Genomic DNA, 24,702 nt, shown 5'->3' on the forward strand with positions numbered 1-24,702 from the left:
TACAATATCTAGCATTTTCGAGCATTTTACTGTGTATATATAGTGTGTCAATGCTGCATATAAGAATGTAATTTTCATTGGGGACTTCAGTTTAAGCCATTTAAATCTATCTAAATATGTCTTAGGTAAACACGCTACCGTAACACATTCTAACTTACGAGATGAAAAAAGCAAATAAATTGAAATTTAGAACTTGAATTGAAATCTCTAGTGAAAATCGTACTCTTATATGCAAAATTCACTCTCTAACCAAATGAACGGAAAAATGCTAGATATCGTACATATACTAAATATTAAGGGGGAGATGTTCTACAAATTTACGAGGACATACCCATTTCAGAGTTAAATTCTAAATACAATATTTCGTTTAGTTGAAATCATGAGTCAATTGAAGCTAGACAACCATGGAAAACCTGGAAGCACTGGACGGCCGTTTCATCCCATTGTGAGACTCCTCAGCAGTGCGCACCCACGATCCCGCCTCAGGAGATTCGAACCCAGGACCTATCAGTCGTTTTATTAAACTTATTGGGTAAAAGTGTAGTATAAAGATGAGCTAATCAGAATCTAGTGAGACGTTTTCGATTATTTGTGGAGCATTAAAAAAAAAGAATGACTCCTATTGTAGACCATGTACAATGAGCATCAGAAATATCGTTGGATAGTGTGCAAAACGTTCAAAATGACAACAACAAAATATTGCTTTTTTCCATCATAGAGTAGAAACGATAGTGTAACGTGTATCAAATCCTCAATTTTTTTTATGTTGATTCTATATGATACGTAAATCAATTCTATCTTTAAACCCTTGGTCCTGCTCCTCAACATAAATCTCTAAAACTTTATCAGGAACAATGTTATCAATCATCTTTATGGGTCCTGATTAGGATGGGAAAAAAAGTATGTTCTAAACTCATTTGGATAAATTTATGTCTTTGCTTATTGATCTTACAACCATGAAAACCCGTAAAAGAATAAACAATTATGTTAAAATACATGTACACTTTATAATATCTATGTTTGTTTTTTACAAACTATTCATTGACATGAGCTCTCTTCTTATTTTGGCTAACATACTAGTTAAAATTCATTGTCTTATCTCTATACGATAGATAATTTTACCAAATAAAATTTTTATAACATCAGTTTAGTATACATTTCTGTTAAACAAATAAAGTATTATATATAGTTGAAATCATGAGTCGATCGAAGCCATACCACCATGGAAAACCTGGAAGCACTACTTGACAGCCAACTCGTCCTATTGTGGGACTTCTCAGTAGTGCTCATCCACGATAATGCCTCGTGATATTCGAACCCAGGACCTATCAGTCTCGCACGCGAACGCTTAACCTCTAGACAACTGAGCTGACCGGTATCCAACGGTGTTAATGTATAACTTCAGCCAATCCACGAAAATGAGCAACCGATCACTAATTGTCTTCAATGAGTTGATATCTCACAACAGACCTGATTTAACTCCACTGGTTACTGCTTCTCACTAGAACTCCAAGAAATACCTCATGGAGCCAGTCACTAGTGAGCATATGATAAGGGGGTTGTTTGTGGAGATTTTTAGTAAGTTTTATATATAGTTAAAATCATGAGTCAATTGAAGCTAGACCACCATGGAAAACCTGGAAGTATAGGGTTATGGAGATTGCTAAGTTTAGATTGATATGATGAATGGATGGGTGTTAGATCACCACTGAAAACTTGGAAGCATTGGTTGGAAGTTTCGTCTTACTATGAGACTCCTCAGCAGTGCGCATCCATGACATCGCACGCGAAGCCGAAGGTTCTGGATATGAGTCCCTTATGATGTGGGATCATGGATCCGCACTACTGAGAAGTTCCATACTAGGACGAAACGGTTATTTAGTGCTTTAAGATTTTCAACAGTGGTCTAAAAAGCTAAGTATTTATTTTAAAAGAGCGTAATAATTCACTTGAATCCAAATAAATCAATTCTCATATAATAATTTGTTTTCTTACATTCAAATAAAAATTATTGAGCCAGGTAAACGTAACAAATCATTTAATGAATACCCCATCCCCGTAAATCGTTACTTATCATAAATCAAGTATATATATTTTCAAACTGTCAATGAATGTATACCAATATTTATGAATGATATCTTTCTTATTCATTCATATATTTATTTCCAATATTAAGGTTACTAAGTGGCTTGTGATTTATTTATTTATTATCATTTCATATGATTATTATATGCAGGTTTTTCTTTACGCATAAATTATCATTTTTGTATTGTGCAGTTTTGGTCATTAAAAAAAAAGAAGATATATGGATAACAACAGAGTGAATCGTTAGTTTATGAAAGATTATTATTATTAGCAAAGATGGATAATGGTTAGCACTGGAATCCACGACGCATGTTTCATCCTATTTGGGACTCGTCAGTTGGATGTACCTGCATCTCAGAGTTGATGTTCACTATGGGACTCGAACCTAGTACCTTTCGCTTCAAACGCCATCACGTTATCTACTCAGCTACTGAGTCTTGATAGCCACTTGCTTGTGCAATGTGGTGAAGCTTGAATTCACTTAGTATTGTTTGTCTGAATGCTTGTGAATTAAGGCAATATCTAGGCAATACGCACAGTATGCACATATGTCAATAAGAGACTGACCAGTTGCAGTCCTAAACATCAATGGGAAGATACAAACAAACAATATTATTATCATTATGGTTATTTTTATTCATATTCATAGTAATCGTTGTGTTAACTTGATCAATACTGAAACAATTAAAGACATTCTATTGCACGTTTATCCTACTGTTGTTTTAGTAGTTGTTGTTGTTGTTTAAACTAATCAGTTGAAAAGAAACTTCTCATTAAAGGATTTCGTTATTGAGATCAAAGATATTTGAAAGATCTGAAAGGGGAATGAAACCTACTTTCGAAAATAATGAAAAATAATTCTACACATTGTGTTTAAGTTGTTTTTGATATATGAACCATAAGAAGTATATCAAGTAAAGGAAATAGATATTATGTAATAGATAAATTCTATAAATACTGTACTATCATATCATTCAAAAGATCATCATGAGATTATAATATCCTGTTTATTGGCTATTGATTACAATTGATCACAAGGTAGTGACCAATATTATTTACAACATTACATGTTCTATATTGAGATGTTAGATGATTGTAGATAGTAGACAAGGAACACGAATTGACAGTTGGGAATCGTCAGTAAGACATACATCTATAATCTTGAGTCAATTGATGCTTTATATCGGTTAATACTCAATGGTAAATCAGTCATACAGTGTTAATAGAGACGCGAATAGCTTAGTGGTAATACCTTAAAGTATGGAAATGGGTAAGTCAAGTTCAAATCCCGCAAGAAACATCAATTTTCTTAAACATGCAGATACGTCACACTGAAAAGTCCCAAATAGCATGAAAGGTATGCTAAATAAGATATCCTGTCAACTAAATCTAATCACATAACACCTTATATGGCTGTTCTGATAATCATGATTAAATTTCTGTTAAGCTAGAAGTTTTTATTTCAAGATACTTCTTCTGAATTAGTTACCAGATATAGGACTTATAACGGTAGACAATGTTACAATATTATTTATGCATAAAATCAAGGTGAATATCTGTTGAACGCGACAAGATGAAACTAACAAAATGTATATCAAAGTGAGTCAGAATAATTTTAATACCAGTGATTGTGAGATAGATTGAACATGGAGAATATGGAAGTTGATCAGAAGAAAAGAAGAATTCATGAAATAAAATGTATTAATAATAATAATGGAGTTGAAGATATAAAAAAAAGACCGAGCATGATGTGTCCACACACTATGTCACCTTAGATCACTAACTAATGATTGGGTTATTGGGGAGATCACAAAAACCAGATAGTCTTCATCTTCCAATGCAATTCAGCTTAAAACTCAATGGCTTGCTCCATTTCGGTTTGGTCACCTCTAGCTTGTTCCCAGACTACTACTAATCCTTTCAGCATTGTGCATCGAGGTGACTGGTTATTAAAGATGTGTTACATATATCTCAATAACCTCAGCTGATGAGTACTAACCGTCTCATCAACCAATCTGGCATTATCGATTAGTATCGTAATTCTAACTTGATCAATATTCACAAGCAACCCCTTGTTAGAATGTAGACTATCACGTTCAAATATAAATAGTAATAAGTTGCTTGTTTCAAAATTTTATGATTTTGACCAGCTCATAAGCTGAATTTATAGTTAAATATAAATTAAACTTAACCGTCACATCACAACATCTCGAAATCTAAATGCATGAAAATGCTTGTTACGAATTATATATGAGGCGCTAGTTTCTTCAAGGTTCCAGAGATGTTTGATTGACAAGTATCGACCCGGTCGAAACCTGAAAATTGATAACAGATTCCTTGCAAAGCATTTTTGTGTATGTTTGAATCACCGAGAAAATAACGCTGAAGTTAGGCTGAGGGTACTAAGTAAAGATAGCTAGTCGGTTGATAAAGTTGAGAACCTTCATAGATTGAGTCGGTTTCGATATGTACTAAGTACGTCCAAACACTTCTTACCTCGACACGTGGTGTTATCTGGTGTAGGAGTGGTTTGAAAATAAACTAATAATGAAAAAGCTAGATTGACGCATGTTGGTGCATACAACCTACCTGGTTGAGATCAACACGATATTCACAATCAATGTTTGGAGATATTGTGTGTTATGACTCAGAATCGGTAACAATGGCATATATGCATTTACGCTTTTCATTCCCCTAGATCTTGAATTTTAAAATTATCTTTTACTTCTTATTCCACGAATTTCTTCTTACTTATTGAATCATATCATTGATAAATAATCTTTCCAACAACTACTGATACTGTTGCTACTTTGACTACTCAGACATTTGTCTTGACTGTCTGACTGGCTGGAGGTCAAACCTGTGTTCAAACCTTTTCTTCTAATAACTTCTAATACTATTTACTGTTGATGACACTATTTTTCAATCAAACAAGGAAAAATACCTACATATATATGTAGACATACAGATGGTAGAGATTATGTAACTGTAAATGGGCGAATTAAGGCAATAAATCCTATCAATTATCAAACAAATAAACAGATAAATGGAATAAATATTGTGGATACTAGTTCCATTTGTTGATTGTATTTATCACAAGAGTTTTAATAAAAAACCATGGCTAGTGGAGTTCAGATATTTCGGGGATGAACTAATTGTCGCCTGTAACATTAGACAATCGTTATGTTATATCGACAATTGAAGTTGGAAATTCACCATTAGACGCTAGCCTAGTAGTTCTAATAGCTAAGTGTTTCTAGGAAAACCTGGAAGGAAAAAACTTGATCCTTAATGACGTTACATGTGAACAATTGCTGAGAAATACTATACCAGAATGAAACAGCTATCCATAGCTCTTTGATTTTCAACGTTCCCCTAACTAAAATCAATCTATGAACAAAAAAACCCATAAAATAAATAGATTATGTATTGCCATCGTAATCAATAGTTGTTATTCATTCCCTTTCTTTTGGAAAGCCCCCGAATGTCCTGGTACGGACGAGAGTGAGTAGAGTCCGCTCTCCCTCTCTAAATGCTCACATACGGGCACGTGTATATAGCCTCTGCCACAGAAGTCCTACTCACTGCCTTCTCGTAGTACTACTGTTGTTTACGAAATTGAGAGGACGAAAAGCGAATGGCCGGCGCTTTAAATGGGTTAGTGGACACGGAAAGTCCACCTAAGGGAGTTGGAAAACCCTCATTCCAAACCAATGGTGCACATTGGCTAGCTCCAGTATTCTGAGGGAACAAATGGCGTATGAATCAGTCGTTGGTCACCGACTAACATGAGACTGCATCTCCTCACGATGCTCCACTGCCTTGTGGATCAGATCTTTAGGTTAAAGGCTTAGGGTGTGGCCTCCTAAGAAAACCACCTGTTCCGGTTTGAGCACCCGGGCAGTATCACAGCTCTCACACAAATCAAATGAGATTTGTGTGGCGCATATATATCTGGTGCCCCTTTGTACCAATATTTATGTGTTCAAATAGATAAATAAATTAATTCTTTTGAAAACTCAGCCTAAAGTCACCACAATCACATTAATCAAGATTGTTAAATATTATCTTTTATAAAACCATGAAAATGATAATCCATCAAGATATACACTATACAAACACTCATACACAATCATATGTACAACATAAAATTTAGTTGCTAACATATACAGATAAACAAAATTTCTCATTTATGTTCAAGAATAGATAATTCTCTAACGAAAGATAAAAAAAATAGTGGATTAGAATAAGTCTCATATCAATTCGGCGCCCAAATACTTTGAATCTATTCGCGCTAATTTAAACGAAAGTTCGTTTATAAAGTTATTACTATTAAAATTTGAATAGTTTTTTAAGTACCTACGTGATATATTTCAATGTTAATTTAAACAAATGAAATGTTACGATTTCTAAGACTTTATCTGTTCTTGTTGTTGGTGTTAGTAAGTAGTAGTAGTGAGTAGTATTTTAATTTTTCACAAAAAAATATCAAATTTAAACCAAACCTCTTTGTGATAAAATATGGCTGAATTTTTAAAAAAATGATTCAATATCCAATAAATATTGCCTAGTTACATTAGAATTCATTGGCACAAACGAACATAATAATATAAATCATAATGTAGTCGTCTTCAAATTGTAATAATTGTTCTATCGATTATGAAATATAAGTTGTGTTTTTTTTTAATTTTAAAACTTTATCTAATTTATCTAACTGGTATTTAGTCAATTTCAGAAAGGGGTTTGGTGGAGATCTTAGTAATTTTATAGAGTTGAGATCATGAGTTAATTGAAGATAGACCACCATGAAAAACCTGGAAGCACTGCTTGACGGATAACTCGTCCTATTGTGGGACTCCTCAACAGTGCGCATCCATGATCCCGCCTCACGAGATTCGAACCCAGGATCAGTTGAAATTAGACATTAACACCGTTGGATGCAGACCGTCTCAGTGGTCTAGTGGTTAAGCGCTCGTGCATGAGACTGATAGGTCCTGAGTTCGAATTCTTTAGTGATCTATGAGATAATATGGTTCATATTGAAACAACATTTCTAGACTAGTGATCATAAACTCCATGTTGTAACTGAACAGTAAATTTATCTAGAAATTAATAAGTTTTGAGATATTAGTTACAATCAAGGTCTTAAGCTTGGCATAACCGTCGACAAGATACTAGTATCAGAATGAACTTGACAGAGAACTTTGTAGACATTAGTAACAGAACTTACTGTCCATCTTTTTTATTACAGTCAGCCTTTTGAAAATTGAATTTAGAAGCCTGCTTTGTACCATCGGCAGATACAATCACTGGAGACACTATTTCAGTAGATGAACATGAGAACAGATGAATTTACAGTCTGGAACTATTTATCCTCTATCCAACTGTTAGGAATTAGGAAGCAATCGACAACTCCTACTACTCTAGCTTGTGACTCCTCAGAATTACACACACACCAATCCAGCGAATTGCGCCACCGTCCTAGGTTAGAATCCCGTGAGTGGGATCGTGGTTACGTACTACTAAGGAATCTCATACTAGGACGAAGAAGCTATCCAGTGCTTCCAGGTTTTCCATATTGATCTAGCTTTAATTGACTCATGAATTCAACTATTACAATTACTACAATTTCCACAAACTTCAATTCTGTTACAATTATTTGAATGATTTGCATTTTTAAACTTATGTACCAACTTAAAAACAATTAATGGAAAAGAGAGACAGAACTAGTAAGACCATGTTAAACAGAATAGAAACAACAAAGCTCACTTAATCATACCTTTGCAAATTTAATTGTAAATGATGGATGAGTTTCTTTAATTTGTTGTAATGCTTCATTGGCAGCATCTTCAGAGACAAAATCAATAAATCCATATCCTATTGTCAACAAAACAGAAAAAAATAAAAATAATAATGATTTTAACGTAAAAGTTAAGAACAGAAAACGTGCGTCATATTTTTTAACAGGAATATGAAAAAATTAAAAAAATAAAATCAGAAGGGGGTTTTTGTGGAGATTTTAGTAATTTACATAATTGAAATCATGAGTCGATCGAAGCCATACCACCATGGAAAACCTGGGGGCACTACTTGACGGCCAACTCGTCCTATTGTGGGACTCCTCAATAGTGCGCATCCACGATCCCGCCTCACGAGATTCGAACCCAGGACCTATCAGTTTTGTGCGCGAACGCTTAATCACTAGACCACTGAGCAGACTGGCATCCAACGGTGTTAATGTTCAACTTCAACCAATCCATGAAATTGAGCGACACATCCATCATTGTCTTCAGTCAGTTGATATCTCACAACAGACCTAGTTGAACTCCACTGGTCACTGCTTCTCACTAGAACTCCAGGAAATACCTCCTGAAGCCAGTCATTAGTGAGCATATGACGAAACGGCCGTCCAGTACTTCCAGGTTTCCCATGATGGACTAGCTTCAATTGACTCATGATTTCAACTATATAAAATAAAATCAATCTTTGTTTGCTAAAAAAATGATAAGTTAATAGTTTCTCTATGTTATTGTCAATGACCTAGATTCAATAGTTTAATATTATTGTTTTAATTCAACCTCATAAGATTTTATAATGAATTTCTTATTGAATAATTTAGTGTATATTGGAATTCTGCTAGTTCTTCATTTGAAGTGAGTGATAAAAGAATAACATACAAGAAAGAGCCATGATGGATATAAACTGTACTTTGGAGATGTGTTAGTCAGAATAGAGCAAATGAATTTTTCTTTTTCTTTTTTAAGTGAAATTCACAAATAAATGACCTTCAACATACATAACATGAAAATTACATCATCTTTGTATGGTGTTTGGAATGCATAAAGTGATGGTGTAAAAATTTCTTAGAATTAAATCATCATAGAATGAAAATGACAGTGTGGAACACATGTAAAATATCAGTATAGGGTTGTGAAGACTATTGATTTTCAGTGGATATCATGAATGGATGCAAACTTGGAAACACTGGACAGCCATTTCGTCCCAGTATGGGACCCCTCAGAGACCGAAGGTCCTCGGGTTCGAGTCCAGTGTGCAAGATCGTGGATTCCCACTGCTGAGGAGTCCTATACTAGGACGAAGCAGCCATCCAGTGCTTCCAGATTTTACATAGTGGTCTAACATTCATTCATTCATGATATCAATTGAAACAGGTAAAATACTCGCCTATTTCTATATTGATTTTAAAAAAAACAAATAAATCCATTTTATTAGTGATTCACTAAATCATGAGTGAATCAGTGAAGTTGTAATGTGAAACTATAGTTTTATTGACAAATGACGCAGGCCAGAAAGTTGTAAGCATATGAGTAAATATCAGCGAGCGAAACAAAAATGAAACGCATTAGAGATAGCGGGTAAGCCAACTCGAGAGAACGAAGCGAAAATGATGCACGTTGGAGATTCCGGGTAAGCCAACTCACTCTAATCAAGCGTTAATCAATATTTATACTCAGATAAAAAAAATGACAGATATGTGATAAATAGGACAAGAAGTGTACACACACATACGCTCACTAATAAAACACTCAGGTTTATTAAGTGGATAATTAACAAGGTCAAAACATAACTCATGATGGGTAGGTGAATGGGCTTGTCCAGAAGCTAGAATAAATTAAATCAAGAATACAATATAATGAGATATGTGAAACATTTACAATAAATTATTAGTTAGTATTTTGTAATGTTACGTTCTCTACTTGATTACAACAGAATACGGTATACAACCATTCAGCACTCGAACATATAGAACCCTATAGTCTCAAATCAGAAGACAGAAGTAATGGAGCGATTATTGGATAAGAGTCAAACATGTATGGACAAACAGAGGTATTTATAGTTTTTATCAAAAGTTATAATATAGTTATAATCCAGCTAATCTGCAAGTAGGACAGTTATACAGTTGTGTAATCACAACATTCCACGTTGATGTCCAAGAAAGTTCTATCAGGTTCTGTTAGGATGGAGTCTCTTCAGCTCCTTTAGAGCTTCTAGAGGGTTCGTCGAACTTTTTAGAAGCTGTCTCAACACATAGAAAACGAATCCATTGATAAAACAATTAAGATTGTGTTATATAATATGAAGTTGAGAGTATTAGTGTAGTTCATTCAAAAAATCAGATCCCTTTTTCTCCCTAATTATTGATCTTCAAACTAATAGATTAAACATAATTTTAATCGATCAACTGAAATTAATAAAAAAGAAATATATGTTTTTTGGAAGAAAATAATCCCAGACAGTGGAGATGATGTTAGAGGATATAGATACCTCAGGATAAAGATTTTGGAGATGTTGAACTCTATAAGTTGTATGATTCTAATTGTACTATTTTTATTGTATTTCTACATGACACCATCATCAGTACATACACTTTAAAAAAATGACCAATTATCATTCTTTTTCGCAAATAATTGACAATTTGGATTCACTTATTATTGTTGGTTTGAATCTTCCCATTGATTCTTAAAACTGAAGCTGATCAGTCTCTTATTGGCATATGTGCATACTATGCGTATAGCCTCGATATAGCCTTAATTCATAAGCATTCAGACAAACAATACTAAGTGAATTCAAACTTCACCACATTGCACAAGCAAGTGGCTATCAAGACTCAGTAGCTGAGTGGATAACGTGATGGCGTTTGAAACGAAAGGTACTGGTTTCGAGTCCCATAGTGAACATCAACTCTGAGATGCAAGTACATCCAACTGACGAGTCCCGAATAGGACGAAACGCGTATCCTGGATTCCACTGCTAACCACTATCCATCTTTGCACATAATTGACAATTTCTTATGATAACATCGAATTTAATTCATTACATCGATAATTATGTTTCTTTTCGTTACATATAGGATGGTAAGTAAATATTGGTAACATGGTTGACTGAACTACGACCACCACCAGTCAAGAATAATTTTTAATTTATTGCTTTAATTATGTTGACTTTCAAAAAAACCAAAGAATTTAATAGTCTTATTTAATGATTAAACGACATGAATGAATGATAATGAACTGAGATCGAATCCTTAATTTATATGAGATAAAGGTCTGTCACTAGCTAAGCTACAGTACATTTCTAGAATGACTCAATTCAGTGACTAGTAACCTTTGCTTTGGCGCTGATCAGTAAAAAGAATGAAATGTCAGTTAGAAACATTTAATGACACCCTATTCATCATTGGTAAATTAATCTTTTGTTTATCGCAACAAATAACCCATATTTATATTAGTATCTTAATTGCATAGAAATGATATGAACAAATTCTGTGAACAATCTAAAAATCATTCCCTTGATCCAACCATATGGAAATGATGGTTTAATTAGATTAAATGATCAATCATTCATTTACTAGAATATTCCTACATATTGCAATTAAATAATATACTTATATTTTTGTTATAACTTGTGGCCTTGTGCTCTATAACGTAACGATACCGCCAACTAGAAGACAGTGACTTATCGACCGGACCAATGACACGTAAACCTTTACAAGAAGTCTAGACTCCTCATCGGTCCTTCTCCTTGCCTGACCCTGCATGTTAGAGTCCAAAACACAAATCACAACCACCGTAATATGAATCATGTATTTCAAACATACTGAGTTTATATACAAACCAAACAGACTACAAAATAGAAAACAACATTTGTACCAGATCTAGCCAAAAGTGATTGTGAATGTGGGAGACTGTAATTAATAAACTGGGCATAGCTTAAGAACAGTAAATCGTATACTAATAATCTATGGATCAAAATAAAGCTTATAATAAAAGGAACATGAATATGAATAGTTAAGCTACTTAACATTTACACAACATAGTTGAGATCATGAGTCGATTGAAGCTAGACCATCATGGAAAACCTAGAGGCACTGGACGGCCGTTTCGTCCTATTGTGAGACTCCTCAGAAGTGCGCATCCACAATCCCGCCTTATGAGATTCGAACCCAGTCTCCACAAAACCCCCTTCGGATAATTCACATCAGAATCTATCAATTTTAGATTTCAATATAAGTTAATTATGTAAAAATCAGTGAAAAAAAGTTTTTTGTAATCAACTTCATCAAATTGATGCTCTTCTTTTTTTCCCTCTTTTTATCGATTAGTAATTTTGTTTTTAATAGTTAAAACTAATGAAACTTGATAGAAATCAACAATAACTAGGCGTTATTGTCTATTATAATGAATTGAAAAATAATTAAAATTCTTATTTAGATAAATTCACATGATGTTGCTTATTTGTATCTTCCCATTGACGTTTTAGGAATGCAACTGGTCAGTCTCTTGTTGGCCATATGTGCATCCTGTACGGATTGCCTCGATATTGCCTGAAGTCACAAGCTTTATAAGCAAAGATGGATAGTGACTAAGAGTAGAATCCACGACGCGCGTTTCGTCCTATTTGAGACTCGTCAGCTGGGTGTGCCTGCATCTCAGAGTTAATGTTCACTCCGGGACTCGAAACCAGTGCCGTTATTTCGATAAGAGAAAAAATTACATAGACTATTTATTGAAATATAAATCATACTTGATTAAAACTAATTTCGAATTTTCTACATCCCATTTTTTTAATTTCAATATTCATTACACAATTAATCATAGTGACGTAAAAAAACGAGAAAGCAAACAGGAAAAAAAACTACACTTGAACAGTGAATATCTTTTTCGATAGAAATTTTAGTAATTTAATAGTTAAATTCATGAGTCAATTGAAACTAGACCATTATGGAAAACTTGAAAGCATTGGACTACGCTTTTCGTTCTAGTATGGGACTCCTCAGCAGTGTCCATCCTTGAGTGAGTGGCATCAAGAGGTATTTTCTGGAGTTATAGTGAGAAGCCATAACCAGTGGAGTTCAACCAAGTTTGTTGTGAAATAATAACTGACTAAAGACAATGATGGATGGTGGCGCAACCTCGTGAATCGGTTGAAGTTAGACATTAACTTCATGGGATGCTGGCTCTGGGTTCGAATCCTGCGAGGCGGGATCATGGATGAGTACTTGTGAGAAGGAAAATCATTAGTCTTACAGAGTTCGTGAAGATTAAATAAGAAAGATTGTTTCAGTGAAGAGTCCTCTTCTCGGCAAATTTACTTTCAAAGCTGTAAAATCCCAAATAAATACTTACTTTCCAGGATGATAATTGCAATAATAATTATAATAAACTTCTGTTAGACATGGTAACAGTGAGGTTTTCCAAAGTCTGGCATACTGCATCTTTTTAACATTGCCGAAGCAATAGCCATACATTTGGGAAAACCAGAATTGTGTATCCAAAAAAGATAGGTACAACCTCTTCTACCATGGTCTTAATATCTTATAACTTTTTTGTTCATACTCTTCTTCCTTCATAGTCATCTGTTTCCCCTTCCATCTTCCCCTTAAACTTTCTACCCCCAACTGGTTTGTTTCTGTTTTTACGATCCTCTTGATTACATTTCATCTCAATCTCAACATTTTATCTTATCATGCTGAGCCATCCTTTCTTAATGATAATTTCGCACTCTATCTTTATGATGAATATCTAAGCCCTTAACACTCAAATTGTTATTAGTTTCCATGTTAAAAAACAATTTTTTTGAATACCTTTGTTTATTCTACCTCGCTGTTACCATGTCTAACAGAAGTTTATTATCATTATTATTGTAATTATCATCCTGAAAAATAAATATGTATTTGCGGTTGTAGAGCTTTGAAAATGAACTCCCTGAAATGACAATCCTTCATCGTTCTATGTTATTGGTAGGTAACTGTCTCTCAATCCATATGATTGAACTCCACTGGTCACAGATAATTACTCTAAATTCGTTAAATACTCCCCATAATTAGTCATTGGTGACAACACGACACGTTAAAGTCGAGAATATTTATTGTTTATAAGTCCAATACTAGAACAAAACAACTCTCTACTAGCTCTTGGTTTTCAGTGGTTCTTTAACTAAGATCAGTTTATTAAGTAAACTAGGAAAATTCAGTTTGATACATCACAGAAACTACTTATGTAGTTTGTGTGGAGATTTTTTACGATGACTTTTATTTAAAATACTACTATTAACTGAGAAATCAATATTGCAAATCAGGAAGTACCATACAGTACTTTCATCAGAGTTCGGAGCTTTGTAGAAATATGGACCAATGAAGTCAAACAGAGTTAGAATGTGACTATTTTATTCATACGTAGGGATCGCAGAACTCACATACTTAATCCTATTCAATTCACACTCTTTCATATAGATGAAGACTGTGGATTTGACGCATTTCATGGTATATCAAGGGGATACTTTTAAAAAGTTGTGTTCAAGGATGAAACAGTAACTATCTACTTCAGATTGTTCATTTTATAGATCTTCCCTCGGTTGATAACAAAAATTATTTGGCACTTAACACGTATATTACATATCTAAACTACTCTAATATATTATGAGGTCTGCTCAAAGCAAACACCAAACATTAGATTCTTGCTTACATCTACGGGATCGAGATCACAAAAACTGAATACAACAAAATAAGGTTTATTTTTATCTGATAAATTATTTAATTGTAAAAAGGTTTCTAAGTGAAAATATTTCCAGATCGATCTGCACCTCTAACACGTTTTTCATTGATTTCCTAGCCTTTCCCCCATTTTTAACGTTGTTAGGTCGTGAATGTAATAAAAAAATCTCTAAAACAATGAAATAATATAATTAAGCTACTTGTGAGTAGGTGGTTGATTTATTGATTAAAATACCAACACTGTTTGTTTCGTGATGGTAGGCTTTACAAGTATTAGAGCTATGTAAAAGAAACGGAGTTTACGAGTCAAGTTATATGTATTATCTTCTTAATTTACAGCGACCATTATTTGTAATATGTTCCTATGTTTACCTCCACACGAAAAATTATTACGTTGTGCATAATGAGAGCACATATAGAACCAATTAACCAACCAATCATCGTAACATATAAAACTCAAAGAAAAAAATGAATCTAAGCACCAGACACGGAACATCATAGCACAATCGATTCTCGTAAAAACTGTTAAACAGATAAATAGTTTCATTGTTAAACCATATAAAATCAAAACTGTATAGTCTTAATTACATATTGTTCAATAGCGGATCACTCTTCTATAATCAATATGTGAAATACAAATACTAAACAGTTACCACCCGCATATGTATATTACAAAAAGACAATTTATTGAATAAGTAACTATTAAGTTTAATTCTACTCAATGGTTAGTATTAATCGATTCTCTACTGATCTTGATGTACATAATGAAAACTACCTTATATTATTATTATTATTATTATTATTATTATTATTAATCTAAATGATAAATCTGGTCCACCCTATCGAAATTCTACTGCAAAGGGGGGAAAGTTGCAACGACGGATGATGAATGAACAGATTTTCTAAATTTTTTTATTTTTAAATATCATTTGAATAAAAATCAATGAGAAACAAAGTCTCTCCGCATACTTAAATGGTATCGATAATCAACTTAATAGAATGGGGGTTTGTGGAGATAGTTATTTTAATAGTTGAATTCATGAGTCGATCTCAGCTAGACTACCACTGAAAACCTTGAGGTACTTGACGACCTTTTTTTTCTAGTATCGGACTCCTCAGTAGTGCGCATCCACGAACTTGCATGAGGGACTCGAACCCAGGATCCCCATACTAAGACGAAACGACTGCCCAAAGCTTCCAAGTTTTCAATGGTGGTCTAGCTTAAATCGACTCACGGATTCAACCATTAGATCGACTTAAAACAATGATCATAGAATTATTATTATTACCGAAGAGTTTCAGTAAGTTATCTCGGAAAGTAACTAGAATTAAAAAGTGTCAACAATAATAATAAATGAGATGGAAAATAATTAGGAATGAATGAATGGGAACATAGAATGGAAGGGTATTTAATAATAGCAAAAGTAATAACAATAATTATTATTATATATTAGACATTCCCGAGTTAATATAAAGAATAAGTGTGTATGTACCATTCATAGTAGGCTTTTTTAAATAAGAGTTCACCATTTCCTATCTTTGATATTTTTGAACTATTATCATTTGTGCACCCTGAGAAGATGGCCTCGATGAAGACCTTAGCCACAAGTTTCAGTATAAGTAGTATGTGGCTGAGGATAGAATTCGGAACACGTGCTTCATCTTATTTTGGACATTCAACGGACGAGTCCGAAAAGGAACGAAACTCATGTTCTTCTAAACCCATACCAAATATATAAGTGATGTTATTTTTTTCGGATAAAGGGAAAGTTCCCGAACATTGAAATAGTGACTAAAACTCATAGAGTTAACAAACATTAAATGATTGTGTAATGAAGCAAGCGAAAATAGATTAATGGTAATAAAGAAAGCTATGAATTGAAATCAGTCAGTTATGAATTGAAAAAAAATGACATCATTGTCATCTTTCTTCTTGCTCTCTTTAAAATAGTAAAGGAGACTATGAGTATGAAATTTCAATATATGCTTACTTTTTCAGAGAAATTTACTTTATATTAGTTATTAAGCTGATTTAGGATGAACTATAAATTAGTCGAACTCTTCAGTAGTTAACAATCAGTAATCTTTATACGTTTGTTTTCCGCCACCATTGCATAATAACTGATTCACTAAATTATAATGCTCGGTCCTATTTACCAAGAATAAATGGTTATAATCAGTTGGTCGAATGATAAAACATGCGTTATTTTGATCAGTTTAGAATTTTGCTAAATCTTAAGTAGAATATATCTTTTAAAATAAATACTTTCAATATAGAAGAGATGGTGAGGTCAAATGTAACTACTACTAACTATTTATTAAAATCGTGAACCGATCTAGGTTAGACTACCATTGAAAACAAGGAAGCAATGAAAAGCCGTTTCGTCCTAACATGGGACTCCTCAGTAGTACTGATCCACGACCCAAACTCAGTAGTCGAATACAGGATCTTTGGTCTCACGAGTGAACGCTTAACCTTTAGACCACTGAGTTGTCACCGGACGGAGCTAATGTCTAACTTCAATCAATCCACGATATTGTGTAACCATCTTCCATTGTCTTTAATAAATAACTGCCTCACAACTGACATGAACGAAACGGCCGTTCAGTGCTTACAGGTTTTCAATAGGGTCTAACTTGGATCGGTTCATGATTTCAATGAAATTAAATAATTTACATCATTCTTACTGACAATTACTTAACATATTAAAATTATTCTCTGAAATGTTCACTCTGGGACTCGAACCCAGTGAACATCAACTCTGAGATGCAGGTACATCCAGCTGACGAGTCCCAAATAGGACGAAACGCGCGTCCTGGATTCCACTGCTAGCCACTATCCATCTTTGCTTATCTATTTAACTGTTTAAAACCATTGAAACTGAAGTGTAGAAACTCAGTCTTTTATTTAGATCATTTTGATATGGAATTAACTCTCACTACTCACTCATGTGATTCACAGATTTATCGAACGGGAAACTCATGATATATTTGTAAATCTTCATTATACTCCTCACCCCTTAACACTTTTTTTAGTAATAAAAAAAATCAGGGTATAGCCCCTTCAAATGTATCATTCACTTGAAAATATAAAAAAAAATGAAGGATCCACTCCCCCCTTCTGTCTATCTCGAAAAAAATAAAGAAAATATGACCATAAGTAAAAAAAATTCTGAATAACCTTTTATAACTGTTTTTTTCTTGCTAAATAGCAATACTCTATTTCCCCCCCCCAAAAGAAGCAAAAATTTAATTGAGGAGAGAAGAACAAGAGGAAATGTTTCTTAAATATAAAATTTATGACAACTAAGTTTCAAAAATGGTTTAAAAAATAAGTCTAAGATGAAACTAAGCTTTAAAATAGAATAGAATTCACTGACCAATAAGAATGGAATGACCTAGCTAATGGATAATCTGTTTTGTTTTTGTTTTTTTGTTTTGAATAACAAAATACATATGTACTTAAGTATAGAGATAAACATGATCTGTATAGGATAGACAGACACTTTTGTGTTTATTCATTTGAGCCAAACTAATTAAATGTCTGATTGAGACTTTTGTTTCTCTGTTCTTATTCCATCCCCTCCCCCCCCGCAACTATCACAGATTAGTGTGACTACTCCCTACAAAGTATTTACGTGTAAAAACTTTACTAATTCGAGTAATAATGTATGAGTAAATATAATCAAAAACCGTATAGATTAACAAGTTGACTAAGTAATAAGTTAAATGTTAGACATATAAACAGTTCAGGTTTCAGATGAAAACGACAATTTTCGAGTGGGAACAAATGTCATACTTAAGTAATATCATTCTATTTATCCATATTGGTGGTCAAATAATTTGACTCTTAATTCCATCAACATTTTACATGGAAGCACTGGACGACCATTTCATTCTAGTATGGAACTCCTCAGTAGTATGCATCCACGATCCCGCACCAAAAGGACTCAAATCCATGATCTTCGGTCTCGCTCACGAACGTTTGACCTCTACACCAGTGCTCCCAGTTTCTCAATGGTGGTCTAGCTTAGATCGACACATGAATTCAACTATTAATAGCTTTTAAATGTTTGAATCGCTAAGATATACATGTCATCTCCTCATATATCTATGATAAACTCTTCTATCTATATCAGATAGTAGATCTTGTTCCAGTTAGATTATTAGAATTCAATTAATCACTGAGAGCTACATTGAATCCTGTTGATTATCATACAGAAATTATTTATTTAAAGTGAAAACATCCCAATCACTTAACCTCAAAACATTATCCATCCGATGATGAGTCAATTAAATGAGTAATAATATTGAAACAAGATCGAGATAATCCGATCGACAATACAGATTAGATATATACTATGTTGATCAGAACATATTGGTTAACTAACCTGTATAAATTTTCCAGAACAAAAGAGATTTAAAAGTGAAAAGATCAAAGTATGGTAACTGACTTTATATTGCTTGTAAAAGATAGGACTCTTTATCATGTAAAATCTTGAAGAATAAATTATGCCACATTTGTATTTTCAAGGTCAACGTTGTAAGTCATTCAAATCGGCTATAACAGAAAGCTGCTTTAATATTTATTCAAGGTTATGTATTCCTGGGGGTTACAACACTGTACATCGGTTAGCTCTAGTTGATTAAATTATTAGTAACGAAAACCTGATGTATAATTCTATACAACATGTTAAATCCCTCGAAGAAACGTCATGAGTGCACACTGATAAAGACTTCTATACTAGGACGAAATAATTGTCTAATATACCCTGGTTTCCTCTACAGTTGTCTAACTAGACTCAAGTTTTGATGTAACATTATAAAAACTGAACAATGTTCAAAAGCTTTCTATATTACTCCTTAAACAAAACATAAGTTCGATTAGCACACGGGGAATTAACAAGTGATGACTGTAGGTGATTGTTTTTCAGATTTTAAGTTATAGAATTCAGATACCACTTATCGAATACTCCTTTCATCTTCCCACTTCTGTCTGAAGTTATTCATTTGAAAAAACTATAAAATTAGATAGGCATACAAACAAACACAGATAAATATACGAATGAACGTCTAAAATCAACATGACTTTTAAGCGAAAAAAAGAATGTCTAATAGAAGAATATCTAGGGCAAATCTCTGGACAAATAGTTAAACACCTTCATTTTTATATGTTTATGTATATATGGTCGATTCATTTCCATGTTTCAAAAACCGACATACCAAACACAGTTTCCAAGATAGTTGATTAAATTAAATATTCTCCTAGTTTTTTTTCAAAAATAGTTTCCAACATGGAGGTATTTTCCATTCTGACAACACTAATCATAATAATAAGAGTAGGGTGGAGTACTATAATAATACCGACACTGATGATAGCAATAGAAAGTGATAATGAGAAAATAAGCAAATATACATTATTTTTAAAGTAAACTAAAGAGAGAACCTACAAAACAACAGTAATAAAAGATGGATAGTGACTAGCAGTGGAATACAGGACATATGTTTCGTCCTATTTGAGACTCCTTAGCTGGATGAACCTGTATCCCAGAGTTGATGTTCACTCCGGAACTCTTTGTTTATAATGCTCGTGACTTAAGGCAATATCGTGGCAATCCGTACAGGATGTACATTTGCAAATAAGTGACTGATCAATCCCAGCCCTAAACATCAATGGAAAGATTCAAACAAAATACAATATGATGTTGATAATAATAAAAGTTGCGCTAAGTTCACACTAAATGTTCATCGAGTCGTATAAAATGTTAATCCATCAAATAATATAAAGTATAAGAGGTTTGTGGAGATTGTTTAATTTTATAATGTACATCATAAAATCACCTTATCTAAGAAACCATCATAAACCAGGACGCACTGAACAGTTGCTTCGTCCTAGTTTGGAACTCCTCAGCGATAGTCTAATATGTTAAGGACTGACTATGATACATTAAAGTTCTGAATTTGAAACCGAGTGTGATAGTTGATGTACACGACCAATGAAGAGTCCCATAATAGGACGAAACAACTGTTCAATGCTTCCTGGTTTCCAATGATTGTCTAATCAAGATCAACCGGTCATGTAAGCTATAAAATAATGTAAAACTTATGGGCTATGGCATTATTTTAAAAAATGACCATTTACCTATCCGAATATTTTTAAACAACCGTTATGATATGTGTATATAGATTATTATCATTATGATTATAATAATGCGGGTTGCAATGTATGTCAATAATTTTCGAGTCTGAATTGACTACTATTTCTATCGCTATTATTATTATTATTATCGTTGTTATAGTTGTGTAAATCTTGACAAACTCCAGACATTGATTCTTTTCACAGTTTATACTTAATTTCTAGTTAGGTCAACAAGGAAATAAACAAATACACTAGTATTTGTTCACTGTTCAACCTTTGTTTTCTACTTCCAAGGCTTAACTACAAATAAGTATATGTTTTTTTTTCATAATTCAATGGATAAGAAAACAACTGATTATTCTTTATTCACGCTAGAATTTGAGATGACGAAAGGATGTAGAGTTTAGTGGATAATTTTTTGACTTTTGAAACAAAAGATATCGGGTTTTGAGTCTCAGTGTGAGTGTTAACACTGAAACACAGGGACAACCAGAAAATGAGTTTTATATTGAGCTATTTGAAAAGTGAGAAACCTTCCGTATATAGCTGAAATATTTAGAAATTGACTGATCCGTAATTAGTGACAATTATTATGTTTTGACTCTGATTGAATCCTATGAATCAAAACTAATGGTCGCATTGCAATTTGATTGATAGTATTTAATCGATGTTAAACGACTAAACACTAGACACTGGACACCACTCAGTGATATGATCAATTGTTGGAGATCTTAGTTGAATTTAAGTAAGGTCTTTATCTAGTTAGCAAAACTGCTGACAACTGAAGATTCCTGAACTACTGCTTTGCAATATAGTATGGAATCCCGAAACAACTCGAATTCATAAGCCACAATGCAATAAGAGTTGAATTCACAAAATTCAGATGTTGTGTCAATGATAATACCATTAGAATAGGTAGATTGGAATCTAATGGTCTACAATTGTTTTTTTCATTCAAATCATTCTTGATCAAATGTGATAATCAATTTATGAAAACACAGATAATTTATTGCCTCATTCTCTGGTTCTTAAGGGCTTTTGTTTAGCTAAACTACTACCATTCACTTTTCTCTGGTTTGATTTTCTTCTCCAAATGAGATTTAGATATTTTTTGAAAATTAATATTATATATTGTGTAAAACTATGTAGTATTTAAGATGATGTTTTATCACTGAAACCACTAACTGATCTAAGTTAGATAACCATTGGGAACCAGGAAGCAATGGACTTTCGTTTTGTCCTAGTATATAACTACTCAGCAGTGTACACCGACGAACCTATTCTCAGGAATCGAACCAAGGACCTACGGTTTCGCACTCAAATGCTTAACGTCTAGACCACTGACAGATATCCAATGGTTAACGAATCTAAATTCAACAATTCCAAGAATTTGCGTCACCGCCTTTCATTGTTTGCAATGGGTGCACCCTTTGTACCCGACGTGGATCCCGGCTACGGGATTGCGGCTACAAACTGCTAATAAATCACATATTACAAAGAAACAGCTGTCTAGTGCTTCCAAGTATCTAATAGTTTCAGACACTACCTTTCTTCTTATCACAATTTAATAATAATAATAATATTTATCATAATAACTGATAACATCTGAAAACTGCTTTTCAATCCATTCATTTGTTACATTGTTACCTACTTAAAGTTTAGCTTTATTCATAACTACGTAAGGTATTTATGAAATTAGAATTGTCCTGTGTAATATTTTCTTTTTTTTAGTGTTTCTAAGCGATACATGTATTAGTGTCTTGTGTCTATACATGAGAGATGAATAGTATCGTCAATACTTTTTGAATATATACATATATGTACTGTAAAATTTTTAACGAGGCCTATGACATCATTTAGTTTTGACTCATAGAAAATAGGAGAGAATTCTCTTGTTTATTAATATGCCGGTATATTTTAATGAACCATTTATAATGTTCCCTTTTATTATATGCTAATACGTTTGTTTATTTGTCGGTTTTTCGGGGTGGGGATAACACCGTGTAAAGAACTTGTTGAAATTTCAATGACGGTGTTGTTTTTTTATTGTCTCATATGTATGCAACAGTAAGTATACTAATGTAGAAAGAGAGTTTATGTGGGTGAAAGGTAGTAAGTCTCCATTTATGATCGAAATTTCAGTGTATTAGTATCAATCTATTATAATTAACAGTGTTATATCCCGTGGAGATTTATGAATGGTAACTTTGAGAACTATATATGAACTAATATGATGCGTATAGTTCCTATTGTATAATTGTTAAGTAACTAAACTATTCGTATTCGTGTCCCTCTCATCATAAGCTTTATTTTGACCTACAGACTATTATTACACGATTCACCACTCTTGAGTTATCCCCAGTCTATTAATTGCGGTTCCCCACATTCACAGCCACATTTGGCCAAATCTTGTACAAATGTTTATTTTCTATTTTGTGGTACGATGTGGTCAGTCTGTTTGGTATATAAACCCAGTATGTTTGAGAATAATGATTCATACTGCAGAGGCTGTTATTGGTGTTATGGACTTAACTGGCTGGTCTAGGCAGAAAGCAGGACTGATAAGTACTCAAGACTGCTCATATGGCTTTTGTTATCATTGCTCTGATCGATAATTCACTCCTCTCTCATTGGCGGGGATCATCACGTCATATATCAACTGGGCAAGCACGCACTCACTCGATATAACATAGACACTAGGAGAAATGATGACTGATTAGATGTAAAAAAACGTTTCCAAATATACAAAATGGTACTTATAATTGAATCGTTACAGATAATTAAGTATGAGGGGAAGTTCAACCAAGTCTGTTGTAGAGATATTGGTGAACGGTTGCTCAACTTCGTGGATTGATTAAAGTTAGACATTAACACCGTTGGATGCCGTCTCAGTGGTCTATCGGTTAAGTGCTCCGGCGCGAAGCTGGTAGGTCCTGGGTTCGAATCTCGCGGGTGCGGGGTCGTGGATGCGCACTGCTGAGGAGTCCCATAATATTCAGATCTCAATGTAATCCCCTAATACCTTGACCACTGAGCCAGAATCCAATGATTCACACATATAACTTCAATTAATCCGCAATATTGTGCAATCAACCCTTACTGATATTAGCAAGTTACTGCTTCACACCTAACATGAGTGAACCCCAGTAATCTTAGGTTATCAGTAGAACCGTAGGGATTTCTTTTTGAAATTAGTCAATAGCGAGGAGTTGTAAATGAAAAGTGTAGTTTAACCGGGTTCTTTTTTTACAGAAACTCTATAAACGCATCCACACTTCAATAAGACATACATTATATACTTATATTATTCACTTAATAAATACTGCTTAAGTTTTCAACAGTCACATTTTTCCAGTAAAGTATCGATAATAGATCAGAAGGGGTTTTTGTGAAGATTTCAGTACCATAATTTGAGATCACAAACCGATCAATGTTAGACCACTATTGAAAACCTCGAACCATTAGACATCCATTTCGCCATAGTATGGAACTCCTTATCATTACGTACCCCATGATCTCATGCGAACACAAACAGAAGGTTTTGGGACTGAGTTCCTCATGCAAGTTTGTGGGTCGCGCACCACTGAGAAATCCCATACTAGGTCGAAACAACCGTCCAGTACTTCCAGGTTTTCAATGATGTTCTAACACTGATCAGTTTGTGATCTCAAATTATGGTATTGTACGAATCAGACTATTGAATTGATTTGTTAATCTTGATATAAATATTAGGAAATAATGGCAAATAATGTAATTATTAATTTTTTTTCATTGTAATCTATTTGCTTGACGATTAAATATGTCTTTTTCATCACACTGTCAATATATCCAACTTTATTTATTTACTTACCGATATGTCATTCTAGTTACAGTATCTAACAGACTGCCTACCTAAGTAACTATCACTGTTTACTTATTTCATCTGGTTATTTATTTACAACTAGATTTTTTCACTTCCGCCACA

The 24,702-nt window shown here is 33.5% G+C and overlaps 1 protein-coding gene across 1 annotated transcript in view; it reads right to left on the reverse strand.

Moving 5' to 3' along the window:
- Smp_150480 (putative single-stranded DNA-binding protein mssp-1) overlaps positions 1 to 15,014 on the reverse strand; it is a gene marked incomplete at its 5' end in the record, with an annotated part of 28,456 nt that extends 13,442 nt beyond the window's left edge. Inside the window, 2 exons of the mRNA XM_018798845.1 lie at positions 7,865 to 7,962; positions 14,972 to 15,014. Coding sequence (XP_018650693.1) covers positions 7,865 to 7,962; positions 14,972 to 15,014 — 141 coding nt within the window. The remainder of the gene's footprint in view (positions 1 to 7,864; positions 7,963 to 14,971) is intronic.
- Between the last annotated feature and the right edge of the window lie 9,688 nt (positions 15,015 to 24,702).

This window comes from Schistosoma mansoni, chromosome 3, assembly GCF_000237925.1.
Source record: "Schistosoma mansoni strain Puerto Rico chromosome 3, complete genome".
Lineage (NCBI taxonomy): Eukaryota > Metazoa > Platyhelminthes > Trematoda > Strigeidida > Schistosomatidae > Schistosoma > Schistosoma mansoni.